The sequence below is a fragment of the Rhyacophila brunnea genome, unplaced genomic scaffold, assembly GCF_057557595.1.
Source record: "Rhyacophila brunnea isolate RB1 unplaced genomic scaffold, BYU_Rbru_1.0 scaffold_2, whole genome shotgun sequence".
Taxonomy (NCBI): domain Eukaryota; kingdom Metazoa; phylum Arthropoda; class Insecta; order Trichoptera; family Rhyacophilidae; genus Rhyacophila; species Rhyacophila brunnea.
This window is the reverse complement of record NW_028232859.1, coordinates 44,210,407-44,229,738: the sequence shown is the minus strand read 5'-3', so window position 1 is coordinate 44,229,738 and position 19,332 is coordinate 44,210,407. Positions and strand designations below refer to the sequence as shown.

The 19,332-nt window shown below is 30.4% G+C and overlaps 1 protein-coding gene across 1 annotated transcript in view; it reads right to left on the bottom strand.

The window, feature by feature from the left end:
* Positions 1 to 373: 373 nt before the first annotated feature.
* LOC147072373 (uncharacterized) overlaps positions 374 to 19,332 on the bottom strand; it is a 95,137-nt gene continuing 76,178 nt past the window's right edge. The window contains exons 6-11 of the mRNA XM_085947684.1: positions 19,110 to 19,310; positions 11,522 to 11,718; positions 10,168 to 10,331; positions 6,317 to 6,520; positions 3,790 to 3,957; positions 374 to 2,038 (exon numbers count right to left, since the gene is read on the bottom strand). Coding sequence (XP_085803810.1) covers positions 1,485 to 2,038; positions 3,790 to 3,957; positions 6,317 to 6,520; positions 10,168 to 10,331; positions 11,522 to 11,718; positions 19,110 to 19,310 — 1,488 coding nt within the window. The 3' untranslated portion in view covers positions 374 to 1,484. The remainder of the gene's footprint in view (positions 2,039 to 3,789; positions 3,958 to 6,316; positions 6,521 to 10,167; positions 10,332 to 11,521; positions 11,719 to 19,109; positions 19,311 to 19,332) is intronic.

Here is a 19,332-nt window from a genome sequence, read left to right as displayed (position 1 = left end):
AAAGAAAAAAAATATTTCCATTACCACTTTCATATTTTATTATAAATGTATATTTTCACGAAATATATTTTTAATATCCGTAATACACATCATAATATATGAAACGAACGGTGTTTTTGAAATTAAAATTATGTTGGAATGTATTTTTTTAAATTATTTTTCCCATTGTTAAAATATTTGGAATTGGAAAAATTTTAATGAAAAAATATATATTATAACTAAAAACAAAAAATCATGCATACCAATACAAATTTATTACAAATAAATAATTGTAAATCACAATGTAATCATAACATTCGTGTAACTATCTCTTTACAACCAAAAATATAATATATTTAATAATTTATTCGATATTAGTATTTCTCTTTTATTTCGTAGCATTCCTTCTTTATTTCTTGACCATTTACACAATTGAAATTATTATTAGATACTCACAAACAATTATTATTATTCATGTCCTATAATTTGTACGAAAATACTTGTTCGGATGATAGTTGGCCGCAACCGTCAGCCCAATACACAAAATACAGAAAATGATTTCAGCCAAATGGAGTTTACATAAATCAACACTTTATGTGAAGATAAAATATTATCTACTAATTTATAAGTAAATAAGTAGCATTTATTCGAGAGGCGATATTTTCTTTTGAAAATAATTAGAGAATTTAACAAAAATTCTAAAAACAAATATTTTTGATAATAATTATGGTTGGTAACTACTTACTTACTCATATTTTGATACTCGTTTACTCTTTTCATGCTTTACTTTTTTACTCATTTGATAACTCCGATTAGGTACTGATTACTCTGGATACAGCCAGAGAGTGCGAGCGTACCCTTGTGGCACAACCGCAAGGGCTCCGTCACCGTGGCCAACCTATCCTCACCCTGCAGCGGTGCTGCAAAATGATCTATTCGCTACTACCAGGTCTCACATAATGGGAGGCGCGAGACATTGTGCTTACTTACCTTACTTCTGAGTTCCCTGCCTATACCCCAATGCTACGACGTGACATGGTATAAAAGAAGAAGAATTTCTTCGGGTACCTACTTACATTTTAATAATATGCTCTTCTGTAAGTATTAACCTTCGTGCAATTTTCGAAGAATTGGTTCAATTTGTCTGCTGTTTACGCACGACGTGTCTTCGAGAAAAATCTTTATTTTATAACATTCAATTAGATTTAAAAACGAAGTCAAGACAAGTGTACTGATGATCGTGTGCCTTGAAAAATCAAATATAAAATCTTTGTTGGTTATTTAATAGGTAATGATTATTATGTACAAATATTTTTACTAGTCACATTATTTCTTTTATAAAACGACTTTACCCCCAACGGGAAATGAAAAGCATAATCTCAATTTCCACTACTTATACAAATAGGTGGTATGAAGGAAAATCTTCATATTTGGCTATGGAAATTTTCCATGTTATGTACAACAGGTAGTTTATAAATCTCTACCAAACTATATTATTTTTATTATTATTTATCATGGCTGTCACCTGTGAAATCTTTTTTTACATTTTCCATGTCAGCGTGCGTTACTCCTTTACCTAAACGTTTTCTGTCTCTGACACCAGATGACTCTGTATCAATAAATGCCGGATTTTCTAGTCCATTTGTCTTTGAATTATTTAATGCTATCGTTGTATTATGGTTAATTACATCACTTATTTTATCAATATCTCCATCTCCATCTCCGACCTGATAACCTTGATTATTAATTCCTAAATTTTTCACTGGAATGTTTTCTAAATATAAATTAACATTTTCTTTGTTGTCTTTCAGTCGCATCTTTTCGTTTCGCCCGGTAATACCGTTTTCTACCTTATCATTAGCCTCTACGTCTTTTATCTTAGGATGTTTCTTACAGATGTCGTTGCCTTCTACTTGAGGCTGCTTCATTAAATACAACCTATTGAATAGATAGTAGGCACAACCTGTTATCAAAGTTGCTCCGGCAAATATTCGATAAGTAGGTCTTGTACCAAACGCCTTCATCAGGTAACCACCAATCAAGCTTCCAGATCCTTTACCTAAAAAAACAAATTATAATATTAATTAATAATAATATTAATACAGTAAAAGAAATTTTACAACATTATAATATTATATAAATGGAATAAATGATCAGCATTAAATGATATCGCTATGTTTGAGCGTCATCCCCCTCATCAGCATACTTCGTCATCAAAAAAATTACCTCAGTCTTAATTATTTCACATTGTTGACCACCCCCATTTATTTAAAAACACAATCGTTAAAAGTAATTGATTTAAATATAACGTTCTGACGGATTATTTTATTCAAAAAAATCAGTTAATATTTTGTTGGGTTTCTGATGTCCCATTGAATTCAACGTTTTTTTCACACCCTCTTCCTGCTTCAGGACGTGACGTCATAAATAGACGACCCCTAATAAAAATGAACTATTACTTAATATTATTTATAATTGTTAACAAAAAATATTTTATTGTTATAGTAGTACTTATACATATATTGATAATAGTAAGTTACTTTTATTTTTAATGTTTTAAGCCACGCTGTATATATTGTGGAGACGTATTTTAGCTTGAAATTATTCAACGCTTTTACTTCAAACGTGTATTTATTTTTAAATCATGAATATTGTAATTATTTTGCTATGCAATTTAATGTAATAAAATTATCCATAGTGGTAATAATTTAAGTTATTTTACTACATTTCTTATCACAAATCGATTGATCAAGTTCACTTTCTTTGAACATCCGTGACGATGAAATGAGAAACTTGTTTCCAATATACACGACAACAATAACAAATGCAACCGAATTGTTATTTTTAGTATAAATATATGCAATCAATTAATGCTGCAAACTTGATTCAAGCAGGTGTCTTGTTTATTTAAAAAAAAATGAAAGCCATGCATGAACATTAATTAATTGGTTTAGTTTAAAATATCACATGTTGTATATTATATTGACCACTTATTTAAAATTAACCTGGTTATATATAGAAAATGCTGCGCTACATAATTATACATATTAAAAGATATTGTGTTGAATATAATTAACACAAATGTAACGTATTATCTTTTTTTTAAGATACTAAGTGTCAGCTAAGGCTTATTTAGTTGTACTGTTTGTATTTATGTACTGTTATTACCTACATGATTAGTTAATATTATTAATGCGTATAAAATAGAACAAAAAAGTACATATTATTCATAATGGGTAGGTACCTACATAATATTATATAACATGTTAGCATCAACCATGTGGTATTATAATTTATACTTGCAGGTTAAATTCTCTCAAAAATAATTGAATAAAAAAATTGCTTTGATGTTTGGCTGAGCTATGTAATGTATATTTTCATTGTCGCTTCCGCATTGACATTTAGGATCATCTATTATACCTAAGCGAACTATGGATGTTTCAAGATTGTAGTGATCAACTCTGCAGCGATTAATTGTCACAATAATTATTAATGTCACAAGCATTTTATTAGCGTGCCAGTGTTTGGTTTTACTACTGTGATACAATTGAAAATACGATATCTGTTTATTTATGATATATGTGAATATTTATGTTTTCATTACTTGGATATTTTAATTAAGAATACCTACTCATTTTCGATTTTTTATGTTTACAACTAAAACTCTTACGTGACGTTGGTAGTACTTTGCTATATAAAAATGACGACGTACATTCTTCTTTTCATAGTTTATGACAGAACTTTTTATTACCTAGTGCTGTTAGTATAATCCAAATAATATTCTGCTTATTGTGCTAGTATCTAACTCACCGACTCCGTAATAAAGGCCTCCCAATAATCCCTGAATGCTGGTGTCAGTCGTTGTAGTAGAAAGTCGAGCTGCATACGTCACTGCGGCAGTAAAAGCCAGCGAGGACGTGACTCCTTCCAAGGCTTCGAAGATCAGACACATCCAAGGGTTGTAGATCAAGGAGTAACCTTAAATTAAATAAATGGATATTAGATTCATCTATCACTGATTTTATATTAATTTTAACAAGAAGATTAGTATTTGGATGACGCTTTGAATTAAAAAAAGGATTTATAAAATAGCAACTGCTATTAAACCTTCAACTAAAATAGTAAATAGGACAAAGACCCAATGTGTCGATCGAATGGAAAATAACCAGTCCCTACCTGAAAATAACCCTCATTATAATTCATATGATATTTCTTCGATATGTGATTCGATACTCAAAGCCGACTTAAGTTTTGACATGATAAATAATACACTGACATTAACACACCTTCCACAAACGTAATTTATAGCTCAATGCTACCAAAGAAAAATTTTGGAAATAGATATTACCACCAATATTTTGTATGAAATAATAGTCTAATTTTGACAGCTGATGAGTAACAAGAATGTATATTATTATAAATAACACTGATAGGTAATGCATTTGATTTGCGATTTTTTTTCAATTCGAAACGGGAAAGGGTTAATAATTATGTGGTTTTGCAAATCAATATATCAGGCAATCTGGGATCTGATTTTGACGGCTGAACAGTGGGACCACTCGCTTATGAAATACGATTATGAGAAAAGATATTCTCAGGTTTTGTATATTAACGGCCCACATGCCCAACGTTGGTCAAAATGGAGGTTTTGTGGTATTTTCATAGCATTAGAATGAACATTTCTTACACGATGTAGATAATCTATTTATATAATTTTAAAGCCTTATTCGATCGTTTAGAAAATCGTTCTTTTTTCAGTTAGGTACGTGTTCAAACACGCGCGTTAACATGATCTTACTCCCAACTTCAGTTATCGTTTGACAACGTATGGCTACGGCCGTATGTTGTAGCTTAACCACTAGGAAATGCCAATAGAAATGTCTTATTTCAAAAAAATACTACCTTATTCTTAGGTCAATAATTATTATAAAACAATCATTATTCGTAGGATGTTTTATCACATTTGAATGGTCAAAAACATAGCTTATAATAAACATCTTTAAAATAATCTTCAACTGTGGTAATCTTGCCCATTTTTTAAATAATAAAATGCCTAATTCTTGTCAAATTTGGGATCACAGAGATTATAAATATAATTTTTTATCGTAAATATTTCACTATAATAATGTCAACATAAATTTTACTAATGGCTTTAAAATGAGTTTAAAAATTAATAAATCTTAATACCACTGCACATGGATGTAGTGAAATATGACTATATTCTAAAACTAGACCGAGAGGTTTAAAAGAATACTATTTTACGTAATAAAACTACTTTATGCAGTCATCAAATGTTTAAAATAAATATAAAGGATAATAAGGCTTCAAAATTATATAAATAAATTATCTACATCGTTTAAGGAATATTCAGGCTAATGCTTTGAAAATACCATAAACCTCCATTTTGACCTACGTTAGGCATGTGGGCCGTTAAGATGGCACTGGTTTACTTCAAAGCAAAGATTTAATCAGTTTGGCATATTACTAACAACCATTTTTTATAAAACAGAATTTACATCCTGTGAAGGTCCAAATGCTCTGTTTAAAAGCTAATTTATCTTTTAGGTACCTACCTCAGCACTCGACTTAGAAAAATTTACTTTTTTTTTTAATTTGACTGTCAAATGGAATAATAGTCTTTAAACTTGTGGCATGATAGTTGTAATAAAAACGGGGCTTACGACACGTCATATTATGAAACTAAAAAAAAATATATAAAGTATGTAAGTGAATTTAATTATTTTAAAATAATTATTCATGAACAGCATATTTCATTTTCCCACAATATTATGAGTGATTTCATAAACTGGCGGAGCATTGCAAGTACTCGGTAACCTGTATGTATTTTTTTATTGTATACTTAACACTTTTTTTATAATTGCTAACTTATTGTCATTTTCGATAATTGTGTTTTTCAAAAAATATTATATCTGTGTTTGCAAAGCAAGTAGGTATGCTCTTTACATAAATGTGTCATATTTAATGTATTTATTTACGACCATCTGTACAAATAACTTCTATTTCATTATTAATGCAATTCTTCAATCATTAAATACTACTAGTGCATGGCATTAAAGTTTAAATTGAGTATTTTATCAGTACAATATCAGCATACTGTTTTATATAAATTGAATTTGTGGTTGCCTGGTATTCTATTATTTGTTTATTTTTTGTCCACCATGTTTAACAATGTCATATGTGATTAATATGATACATATTAAACCTCATGAATTTCAACTGTGCAAACGCTGGATACCTTGAAAAGAGTCCCCCCCCCTTTTATTTAAATTATTATTTATTACACCTAATTACATTTATTTATTTAGGGAAAACTTACCCAAGAGTCTGACGGAATAAAATAGAAATCCAATAAATAGGACATTTGCATGACCGATCCGTTCAATAATGGGACCCGACATTACCAGGAGAGGAATGCCAGCGATACCGCCAACTGTAATCGTAATACCCATGAGACTCCTGGAACCTCCAAGATCTTGGAGTAACCAGAATAGGAAACTTTCGATGTAACCCCATGCGGTACCTGAAACAAAGAATCAATTCCAGTAATTAATAATACTCAACATAGTTACTTCCATAACTACTACGCAAGTACGCAAGATAATGTCAAGTACCAAATTTAAAAAAATATTCTTCATAAACATCAGAATATTGTTATTTAACTGTAAAAAATATAAATATTATTATTAGAATAGCTGGATTAAAATTTAATATTTGGTAATAATACAACAAAACAAAACTACGTATTCTAAATATTATCATTATGCATATTTTAATTCTGAAGATTTGCTGATTTAATAATTGCTAAACTTCACTAGATATGCTAATTAATAGTGTTTAACAGGGGTGAAGACTACCTTCTGAATGGTTGTAAATGAGTACAAAAACCAATAGAACAACCATATATTCACCGATTAATGTATTATAATATACCTATATTTATACAGTATATATAGCATGGCCCCCACATCTTGAAGTGGGTCTCCAGGCCAGGATCTTTGGCAAGCCCCCCTACCTATCACTAAGATTAAAGGCAATATGGCGCTCTACAGTGGTCTACAAAATGGTATTCGAGGTCAAATGAAGAGTATTTAGTATATTTTTTTTAGCAATTTTTAATATATTTACTTAAATTGTTCAATTGTTGAGTATCGACACACATCAAAAATGACATCGTATAACCACATGTTTTAATACGATAATCAACATTAACATTTGAAGTAAATTAGTGCCGCAGGCGACTTTTTTACTTTTAGGGTATATTTGTGATACTTATGTGTTTATCTCGCTTATCTGATCGGGCCTCCACACCGGGTCCCTCCTGAGCCTGGGCTCCCAGGCTAGTGCCCTGTCAGCCCCCCCCCTCCCTTGTGGGGGCCATGGTATATAACACCATTGAGTAGTGTAACGTAATCTCTTATAATATTACATTCGGATTAAATCAAAAATTACAGAGTGAACTGAATTCATTTAAAATATTTGTTTACATACTGATCTTTGTTATTTCTACTAAGTGTATCGCTAATCACTTACGATTACAAATCAAAAAATTAGTATTTTAATAATGTAAATACATATTATATATTTTTAATTTTATTATTTGCTGAATAATAAATCAATTTGCGTTATTTTGCGACCATCCTCTGGTAGATAATATTGTGTTTAGCAAATTCTCATATTTAAATTATGTTTACGTGTCAAGATAAGCGGTAATTAATCAGTAAATATCGAAATTTCGCCACTGGTCTTTAAGTAAAATTACTTTCTATTAAATAATTACTACCATATGTACTTTTTTACCACCAGGTGTGGAATCAAATCGCAAGATTAAAACAGTATTTAAATTAAATAAAAACCACTTTTTAAGGCGATTACAAATGTAAATTAAGTACTTGCTTTATATAGTTAATCACGGTCGATTACGCTGATCTGCATGATTACTTATTCAGATTAGAAATCTTTATTATGAGCATTGACCCACGTATTTTTTTTATATAACTTTAAAAGACAATCTATTGCGGTATGCCACGAAATTTCACCGCAAAAATGTGTAGGTATCCATTCCTACCACAATAATAGAAATCATTCATAAAAACCTTATTATTTATTATCGTAAGTTTTAATATTCCTCGTTTGGAAATTTATTGTATTGGACACGTACATAAATGTCCACTAGGCGTCTACACAACATGATTATATGTTTAATAAGTAAATCGGTTATTAATTGGATAATTTAGAAACATCTACATTATTTTTATGTGTTATAACATCAAAATACACTGATCGAATATTCATAGATATGGAACGCCTGAGTAAATGAGCTCCTGCCTATGTCTAATTGTTATATATATCTCATCGATTTGAGAAATAATATAAGGTAAATAAGTTAGATTCAAGACAAATCAGTATATTTCTACTCTTTCTCTTTAATAACGTATTCCATGCAAAAATCTTTTGATCTTTACTGTCAAGCGCGATCTTCATAATAAAATAAATTTCAATAATAAGGAGCTAGGGATCCACGGGCTATAATAATTGTCATCTAAATAAACTCTCAGTTTAATCCGCATAGTTAAAGTTCATTAAGTGCATGTGTGAAAAAATCACAATTCTAGCCATTGTTATATTCTTAAACAAAAACTGCTCACAGCAAAATTCCAGTGTCAATTACAAAATAACGGAGACAGGCGAATTATATTTGCTTTTGATTCCATTCTCAGTATGGAATAGCTTACACGATCTCTTTTTGTGTATATTGCAGTTATTTTCACAACAACGTTTCGGATATAACGATTATGCCTGACGTGTTTATTTGGCTCTATGTACCTACTACTAAAATCAGAAGATAGAAACAAATATTCAATTCAATTTATTTTTTTAAATATTGTGGACATTACAAATGATAAGTTTTGAAGTGAAGAAATGAAGACTTTCTCAACATGACATGAAACATTATTATAAAGAAGAGAAAAACTAATAAAAGCGATAAAAATGCAAATATAAAAGAGAACATAATATAGACATACAAAAGCAGTGAAAATACAATTATACATCTATAGAAGTTCAAAGAAGTACCTACACCGAGTTTGCTAAGGAGACCCTATTTTACGAATTTATAAAATAGCGTCCAACTAAACTCATTTTCACGCAAGTGGAATAAATCAACTTCTTTCTTCTGTCCGATCCTAATAGGATCATATGGGGCTCCACAGAGTAGAGGTTTGTATTAACAGATTTTGTTTTTTACGAGAAATGGATGTCAGCCACTTGCTCAACCTATTAGGTCCAAGTAGTAATTTGGTTCAACATAGCTATCGCCCTCCCAATTGGCATCACCAGTGGCAGGTTGGTTCTGCACCTTGGGAGAATAAACAACTGATGCTCTCCATTTCTAAGATAGTCCTCGGGGACACACAGGTCAACACTACCCAGAATGGCAGAGTTCTCATTTTTACTTCGTGTAAGTCGAAGAAAATACGTAACTAATTAATTAAAGATCTCTTCTATATTGCATACTGCAGTGTGTAAGCATACCTATATATGTTTTTGAAAGCCTACGAACACAGTTTTTTACTATTCATTCATCATTTTAGTGACTCGGATTTTGCTTTTCTACCTCTTCATGCACAATACACACTCACAGATTGCAAATGCACACTGAGAGTTTCATTATTTTATTAGTATTTAATGACGTTTTAATAAACTTGTTAAAAATGTATTAGAAGTGGGCAATTTTGATGTTTTCAGCACTTTTATTTCGAGCATTTATCCTTCCTTATTTTTGTTTTCTTTATAATAATGTTTTCACGATGTTTTAATTTGATATACAAATAAGAATTAACCACACTCTGTTTCAATGCGCATTTGCCATTGATGAGTGTGCACAGCCCCTGAAGATGCCTAAAGATGCTAAAAAATATAATCTTAGACTATGGAATATAATAGTACAAATTTTAAACACAGCAATAGTATCTCTCAGCAAAACAATGATGCGTCTTCTTAGAACAAGATAGCATTCAACAAAAAACCAGAATTGTCAAAAATTTTCAAAAATTGTCGATAAGGATAAAATTTATAGTTTGATTAAAATTTCCTTTGTTGTCGTATAAACACCTTCATATTCACACACAAAAGTAATATGTAAATAACGCGGAAAATTAAACAACTTACCTAGTACAAAACAGACCACAAAGAGTGCTACAATTTCCACATTCTTGAGCACGGATACCACGTCGTTCATGAGGTTCGTCGCCGGTGATTTGAATTCCAAGTTGATTGTCATCATCAGAAATCCACTGACAACCTTCAGAATAGCATACAGATAAAACGCTGGCCTGTAAAATCAACATAAAATGATTATACCTGTAAATTTAATGTAGTATTATTAATAGAAAGAAAAATAAATCTTTCTTGTATATACATATTATGGGAACGGTTATACTAGAAACAAATATTTGGAAAGTGATAGTTGTACTGAACCCTTGGACGAAATAATTAATATAACTCACTAGCTTAATTTTGTCCATGAGACCTTTAATACTATTTTAATTGTTTTTATTAAGACTGACCTTCTAAATTATTTATTTTTATATTTTTACAAGTTGTCTGTTTATGAAAGGGAGATTAAATTATGTTAACCCATATTCTACTTTATTTATATTTACTTTTGTTATTATTTATTTCACTATAAATATTTACTTATAGGTACACCCTTCAAATATATTTGTGTATCAGTTATCTTATGACTGTTCCAAACACATTACAGGTTAATAAGATAGATAGCGAAATCCAATCGTCATAAACCATGACTTAAATCAAGGCAGTTTTGGTTTATGACATAATGAAAGTCAACCCATAAAACACAAGAAATACAAAGGTCTTCATAATGTTCTAAAATAGTTTATATTATTTTAAAACAAACTTTATTGCATAATAATACTCGTATGATGATACAAAATATAACATATTATTCTTTAGGTTCTTGTCGGTTTACAAGAAGCCAGCAGCAAATTTTTTTTTAAATAGCCGATATACTGGATTATTTGTTAGGTTAGGTTAGGTTTTCATTCTTGAATTCATGAATTTTACCAAAAAATGCCATTAAAATCGGCGCGGCATCCGTCTAACTTCCTGTAAACCGACTTGTACCAATCTTTAACGTTTAACACATATTTCTCCGCATTCAAGAATCATAACCTCTTATAACGAGATCCAAAACGTAACCCAAGTCCTATTGTTGTTTATTGTCGTCTGGTTCTAAAGATAGTTTATAACTTTAAACAGCTGTCAAAATAAATCACTCAAATATCGTAGAATATTTTTAAAAACTATTTTTTTTCAACTTTAATTATTATAAAATTGTTTAATTTAAATTCAAATTCGTTCAATTTACTCATTCTAATAAAAACAGTTAAGTTATTGAACAAGTATTATGTTAAAAATAAATAATTAAAAATAATTTTATTTGACTTAAATACCTACAAGATTTATAATACTTATTTTCATTATTTCAAAGATACCGAACCTGAAATCTGTATATCCTTTCCCCTGACTGGCGTAGTCAATGAGCATTCCAGACAGCGGTGAAGATATCATTCCTCCAATGCTTCCATAGATTCTCTGCAGGCCATAGTCGGCTTCGTGTTCTCGAAGAATGGCGATGACAGCTCCTTCAAACATGGCGAAGGACGTTCCACCAATGATCCCAATAAACACTCTGACCTAAAGTAATCGAAAAAATATGTAAATTTTGTTAATTGATTTGAGTATAATTCTGCCAGTGATCGTTTAACGAGTTCAGTATAATTATATATAATATCTGAATAATATTATTACATAATCAAATCAAATTTATTTATTTTACATATAATGAACATAACAAATTATAAATTCAAAGCGTTCACGACATGACATAAAATAAGTGTTAATAAATTTTAAAATAAAAATACAGAGAATAAGTAATAAAATAAGTAACAAAATAAAAGTAGATGGAACCACACAGAGTGAACTTTGATAGACCCTATCTTAAAAACTTATAAAACAACGTCCACCTAAATTCACACTCACGTAAGTGGAATATATCAATATCCGAAGCGATTTCATTAAACATGGTTACTGCCCTCCCAATTGGCATTGCTAATGGCAGGTTAGTTCTGCACCGTGGGAGAACAAACAACGGATACCCTCGATTCCTAAGGTAATTATCAAAGACACATAAGCCAACACCACCAAGAATGGCAGAGTTCACATTTACGCCGCGTATAAGTCTGAAAAAATATGTATTTAGGTAGGAAAAAATAGGTGCTACATAATATTGATTACTACTTCTACAATATCTATGGATCAACCGCGTGCCACTGGTAGGTAAGTACATAAATATCTATATAAAAAAAACATCGTATTTAACATCATTAACATTATAATTTATTTTTTAACTATTCAAATGGATATTAGGTATAAAGTATAATCAAAGATATTGGAAAAACCCTTTTTCTATAAAGATGGAGCGTAAATGGATGACATTGAAACAAAAAAAAAGATTCATGGTCTACTGATTAAGTTAGCTACAATTCAATCTCGCAAATTTTCCAATAGGGGTGCATTCAGGCATATAGAGGCAAAAACTTTTCAAATTATATATTAAAGCCGTAATTAAGCTTCAACTGACATTGATTTCTTTTTTAATAATGTTATGTGTTAAAAAGAAAATTATTCATTATGGTAAAACCAAGTTCAAAATACATGGACGTTTTGAATACTATGAAAAGTTTATTTATACAATAACGATGCCGTTTACAGGGAATTAGTGTATTGTGAACAGTATTTCAGTTGCTGATGATGATGATGAACAGCATTAATAATTATAACGTATATCTCAGAAATAACATAATTAGTTATTAATAAATATTTGATGGAAATATAATTAGTTTCATTGCACCGAATTTCGTCTTACGGTATCTTTGAACTTTATACATGGTAAATATAATATGTGCCAATGATTTTTTTTAAAAGATGCCATATGTGGAAATATGACAAACTGATATTTCCTTTATAATGTAGAGGTTTTACCCAACTCTATAACTGACACGTTATTTTCTATGCGCATGTTTAAAGCATAGACAATTGCGAGTCGGAAATAACAGTTGTTTGGAGACCTTCAATATACGTAGAGATTATCAAATTAAAAGAATCAGGACAAACATTAACACTCAAAAATATAGTTTAATATAACTTCATGCTATCTGCTGTCTGACACTACTAATGTAGTTGTGCCATATAAACGATATAAAATACCAACGCGTGTTTTCCTTCAACACTGCCCGTACAACATCACATGTCACAATATTAAATCAACCGTCTGAATTATAAATATTAACGGGGGTAGTTGACTAAACGAATAACAACTAGGCACTCCCCCTTTACATATTATATCTTACCAAAGTAGGCTCTCTCTTCTATAATACAACATCTTTGAATATAATACATATATACAACGTGGTTAAATTGTTTGCAATATGAATTGTTTTAACTATAAAAATTATTCACCATCCTATTACTATATTAATTTTGAATACTCTCAATTTATTTATATTCAATATCTTGATGTTTTGATGCTCAATTCATTGTGTAGCGATGAAAAATACTAAGCTCATTGAATAATGGTTTGTAAAGACAATGTCACGTTATGTTGGAAATTGGTCACCGAAATCAGAAGAATAATAATCTATGTCAGATGTTAGATTCGTCTTGTCTAACGACATATCCCATTAAGTCTATGTTACCTAAAAATTCTTTGGTCATTTACGAATGTCACGGTATTTAATTGATTTTTCCGACGGGAGTATTTTATAAAAACCTGGATGTGGCAGCTCATTGTTTCAAACAGGTTCTAATAACGCTAGAAGTTACATAGAACACACATCAGTCATCACCGCAATACTACAGGGGTGAATCGGGCACATCTACAAGCAATTACATAAATTGCTTATTCATATTTATACATTAATAATTCTTATGTAATAATATAAATATTGAGGTTTTCTATATGTGGTTATTTTGACGCATGTTCTTTTTTTAATTGACGGGGTAATTATTTTTTGCGTATTCAAACAAATAATATCAAAACCAGATAACTACAGTACATCGGTCAAATTATGAGAGGACATTCCCCAATTCTTTATCCAAATAAATTTCAATAAGTTAACGTAACGGATGAAGACACTGCATTTGGTGGTATAAGAACCTTTGTGATGGATACGAGTGAAACCCCACTCAACTTTGCCTAAGGATTGAAGTACTAATAGCTATTTCAATACCGGTATTCCAGTATTTATCGATACCAAAATACCGGTTTTAAATATAAAAAATACCGGTATTTTTGGCATTAATAATGCAGATACTTATCATTACTTTCAACTTTTTTGCCTTTTAAATTGAGCGTTAAAGCTCTGTGCAGCCAGAACGCATATATTTTGAGTGCAGACGCTACTATGTATTTTTTATTTTTAAAAGTTGATCGATCAAAATACATCAATTATTAATTAAATAATAAATAAATAAGGATAAGTACAAGAGATTTGAGCTGATATTTCAGATGTCTTACAATACTTTCACAGCTCAAAAAAAACATAAGGACATTCAGAAATATTTGAATCGACTAAATCAAATTCAAGTTATTTGTAAATATCATCAGTTCTATCATAATATTATCAATACATATTTTTAAAGGTGCCTATATACGATACTGTGTAAATATTTAAATATTTTTGCTATAAAATATCACTTTTAAAGTGATTTTTATGGCTCTATCTATTATTAGATACTTACGTTTGTTTTTTTTATATGTTAATGAAAAGTCAAGTGAAATTTGTCAGACACGATAAGCAGATGTTTTGTTTCTTACAAAAATGTCACACCGACTTTAAGTTACAAATTCAGGTACAATTACAAAATTCAAGACGAGCTACTACGTGCGACCTGGTTGTGTTCGGTTTGTTGCATCCAGTGTTCTGAAATCTTGTTTTTGCAACGTCCAGATTAAATTAAAAAGTTATAATCAAGTTCAGACTTCATTTAAGATTCTTCGTTTGACAGATTAAATGCTGAAAAATATGATCGCAGTTACCATATTATTGCATGCTTCAGAATTTTAACACGCTTTATCCTGCATGCGGCCCTGTACAATGTACACTATGTTTTTGCTCGCGATTGGAGGTAATAACATTTAAGTAGTGTCTTTATCCACTTAGCTAAAACTATCAAGTTCAGGTCTAATGTATACCATACAATTGGTGGGGACACTAATTCGTTCATAGGGCATCACGTACCTACGTGATATTGATAAATTAATAGTAGTCTCGTATGTTAAAGTTCATAGTTACCAGTCAAACGTGAGCTTTGAATTTTTATTTACACATGTCTTTACATAAATAACACTCGTACTTCAAATGAAAATGAAAATTGAACAGAAATGGAATAACCTACAGTAAGTTTTAAAAATTACCTTATAGCTGGATTGGAAACAAAGTTTTTTATTAATAATTTAAGAGTATATTTTTTTTAGTTTGGTATGTATATTTACAACTGTAATTGGCTTTACAATTTTGGTCTAAAATTCATATCGAAATGAAGAGAGTATGTTATCTGAAACATATTTACTCCCTACGCATAGCAGCAGACCCGCTATAATCAGGCTGTGAAACGAAAATATAATCTTCGATAGTAGTGCTAGTTATTGCTTACGCGCATGCAATATGGTAATTTTTTTATTGACAATGATGACTGTTGCTTATTGAAATACATCATTGTAATTTGAACGAAATATACAATCGATAATCGTCATGCACTGCGGTCATATTACCGCATTAAATTCAAGTAAATATCACTACCATCGTATTTCGCATCCTACTTAATACCTACATACTTACTGAAATATTTTCAACCATTATCCTTCTTCGTGTACGAAAGCTTGGAAAAAATATAATATTGTATCTTAAAAAATACCAAACCGTAACATATACTTCAAGATAAAGTATAGTATATATATCGTAAAAGATGTTTTTCGATTACTGGTTACTTCAAAATCTTGGATCCAATACTTGGATAACTTTACGTAAATATTTTTAATTAATTACATTTCATAACGTAATATTTTACAACATTTGTATTAGCTCGTATTCTTGTTTGTCCGGTGATTGTTTGTCCAGTACAAATCTTGCAATTGATTTTTAACTAACTTCCCGACTAGCTAGACATTTGAAACTTTTAGAATATATCAGAACACGATGCCAATGCATTCTCTTAATACGTTTAGCCATCTTTAAGCAGAATTGAATTCATTTTCAGTTAATTCTGTTATGTATGGAAATTCATTTCAGAAAAATTCGTAAAAAGTAAAAGACTATTATTGGTTGCTAAGGGGGTGGTCCTAACAACTAAATTATTAATATATACGTGCGTTACTATGGAAATCAAAATGAAATGTCAAAATGACATTTCAGTATTCTATATTTGTTTGTTTTTTATTTACTTCATATCAAGTACAAGTTTGATCATATTGAGCATAATAATTTAACAGAACATTTGTATATAAAAAACGTTGTATATAAAAAGTTCTTTTTATCTTGTAATTATTTTCATTTAAATTTAATTTACTGTCCTTTAGTAAATGTTAGTAAAAATAAAAATATATTATTTAAAATACGGTAATACAATTTTCAAAATGACAAATAATATTATATATTATTATTTTAATCAGTAAGCATAATATATTATAATCCATGTAAATAAATAAAACAAAAGACAGTATAATATATCATTTTGAATTATATTATATAATTTCATACACGCACAAAACCACGTGGATAAACTATATAAACGTATTATTACATCAAGTAATAAATTGCATACTATTACAAAACATCGTTTTATTTGTAATCGTTCGGTCATTCCGCTCAGCGAGTGAATAAACGATGGAAAATGCATCATTCAGTATATTGCCCAAGGAACACTAAATCACTACATGGCTGTCCTAAAATCCCATGGATTGACAAACCTGTCAAGATGAAGGGTAAAAGAAACTAAGGGAAGAAATGATTCAACCAACAAAGGACTGAGTCCGGCAGATGATAATGATTATATTGTATTCATAGAAGATACTTATTTCATTAGCAACCAATAAAGGTTTATCTTTTCCCAGAATATTCTGTGAAAAGTTGTTCTTTGATATTCATTTTTACAACGTTTTTATTAGCTCGTATTCTTATTTGTCCGGTAGTTGTTTGTCCGGTACAACTCTTGCAATCGATTTTTAACTAACTTCCCGACTAGCTAGACATTTGAAACTTTTAGAATATATCAGAACACGATGCCAATTCATTCTTTTAATACTTTTAGCCATCTTTAAGCAGAATTGAATTCATTTTCAATTAATTCTGTTTTGTATGGAAAGTTATTTCAGAAAAATCCGTAAAAGGTAAAAGACTATTATTGGTTGCTAAGGCGGTGGTCCTAGCAACTAAATTATTAATATATACGTGCGTTACTATGGAAATCAAAATGAAATGTCAAAACGACATTTCAGTATTCTATATTTGTTTGTTTGTTTTTTATTTACTTCATATCAAGTACAAGTTTGAGCATATTGAGCATAATAATTCAACAGAAAATTTAAAAACGCTGTATATAAAAAGTTCTTTTTATCTTGTAATTATTTTTTTATAATAACAGAGTTGTCTACATTTTATAAAGAAACCAGATGTATAATCAGAGAATGTAGAAAATTGTTATAGTACTTATCTGAAAATTATGAAATCGTACGCGACTGTTATATTATTTCTAAAATGTAGAATTGTGTAGTAGGAAAAACAGTATCTTATTATTTATAACTCTATCAGCATTCACGTATCGGAGATTGTATTCCAACGCACGGAAGTGAGCATAATCGTTGCGTCATGGAACCGATTCAATGTTAAGTTCCGGTACTTGAAAAGCCCTCCATGTACTTACCTACCTACATAATAACAACAAAACTACTTTCATACATGAAAACTGTCATGGATAATATCGGTGCACGGCAGCAATGTGTTTATAGTACAAAATCTTCATTTCTTAAGACATCTAACGGCATTCTTATCATTGTTTAAATTTATATAATATTATTAATGTATAGTCATTATCATCATTGTAGTCCATTGTAGTCCATTGCTGAATGAAACCTTCCCCAAGCTGATTTTTATCCTTTCGTTACCACGTACTTTCACAGAATTTAAGCCTTCTAGGAATACTTTCATCAGTCTGGCAAAACGAAGTTATCAAGCACCAGTGCATCGGTGTTACAAGATTCAATTATAGTATTATGTTATACTTCTTCTTCGATGGCGCTACAGCTCAAGTCGAGCCCTAGCCGCCTCCAGCCGGAACGGTCCTCCGCACGTCTTTTCCAGTTCCTGATTTTTACCAGCTGGTTGGGATATTTTGTAATGTTATCACCCAATTGTGTGCGTGGCTTTCCCACTGGCCTTTTTCCCGCTGGGTTTCCTTCGAGGATGTTATACAATATAACAATATTAAAAAAAGCACACTACCATTTTGGCTCTTAAATGAAACTCACGAGCCTTCGCAGAGTGTAGATACGAGGAATGGTTGTTAACAAATCGCCGAACCTATTAGGTTATAGCAACACATGAAAACACAGCATGTTTTTTCAAAGCTGCCGTATCAAACCCATGACCCACGCTTTAATAAATTCCGCTTAACCAATTCAGTCATTATGAATACTAATTTATTTAAATGAAAAATCCCGTAAAATAACACATAAAAAACGATTAACGAGAGCAAGACGTAAATATTAGGTCAATATTTTTTACGAATACTGCACGCCGTGCCGACAACGCAGATATTTATATCTAGTTACCAATCGTATCATACTAAAAATAATGTTCAATCGCTAGCAAGTTTTGTAATACGTAAAAAAAAATATTACATTAATCCGATAACTTTGGTTACGAACATATTATTATTTTAAAACTACCATTTATAATAAGTAGCGATTCCATACATTGTGTAAGTTTTAACAACTACAAATAATGTAAAATAAAATATTGATAACTTACCGCCATGTATGACCAAAATGTCAGACTAATATCAAGCACCACATCTTCCTTGGGGTTTGAGCAGAGACGATGTCTCGGAGTGGTCGCCAGGCATCTTGGTGAGCATCCAGTCAAGAGCATCGCGACTCCTACAGATTCTTTCGTCTTGTTCTCGTTTGGCCGCTCATGCAGTAGCACTTCCACGGATACTTCTTGGTCTTGCTGGAAGATTATGTATATTAGT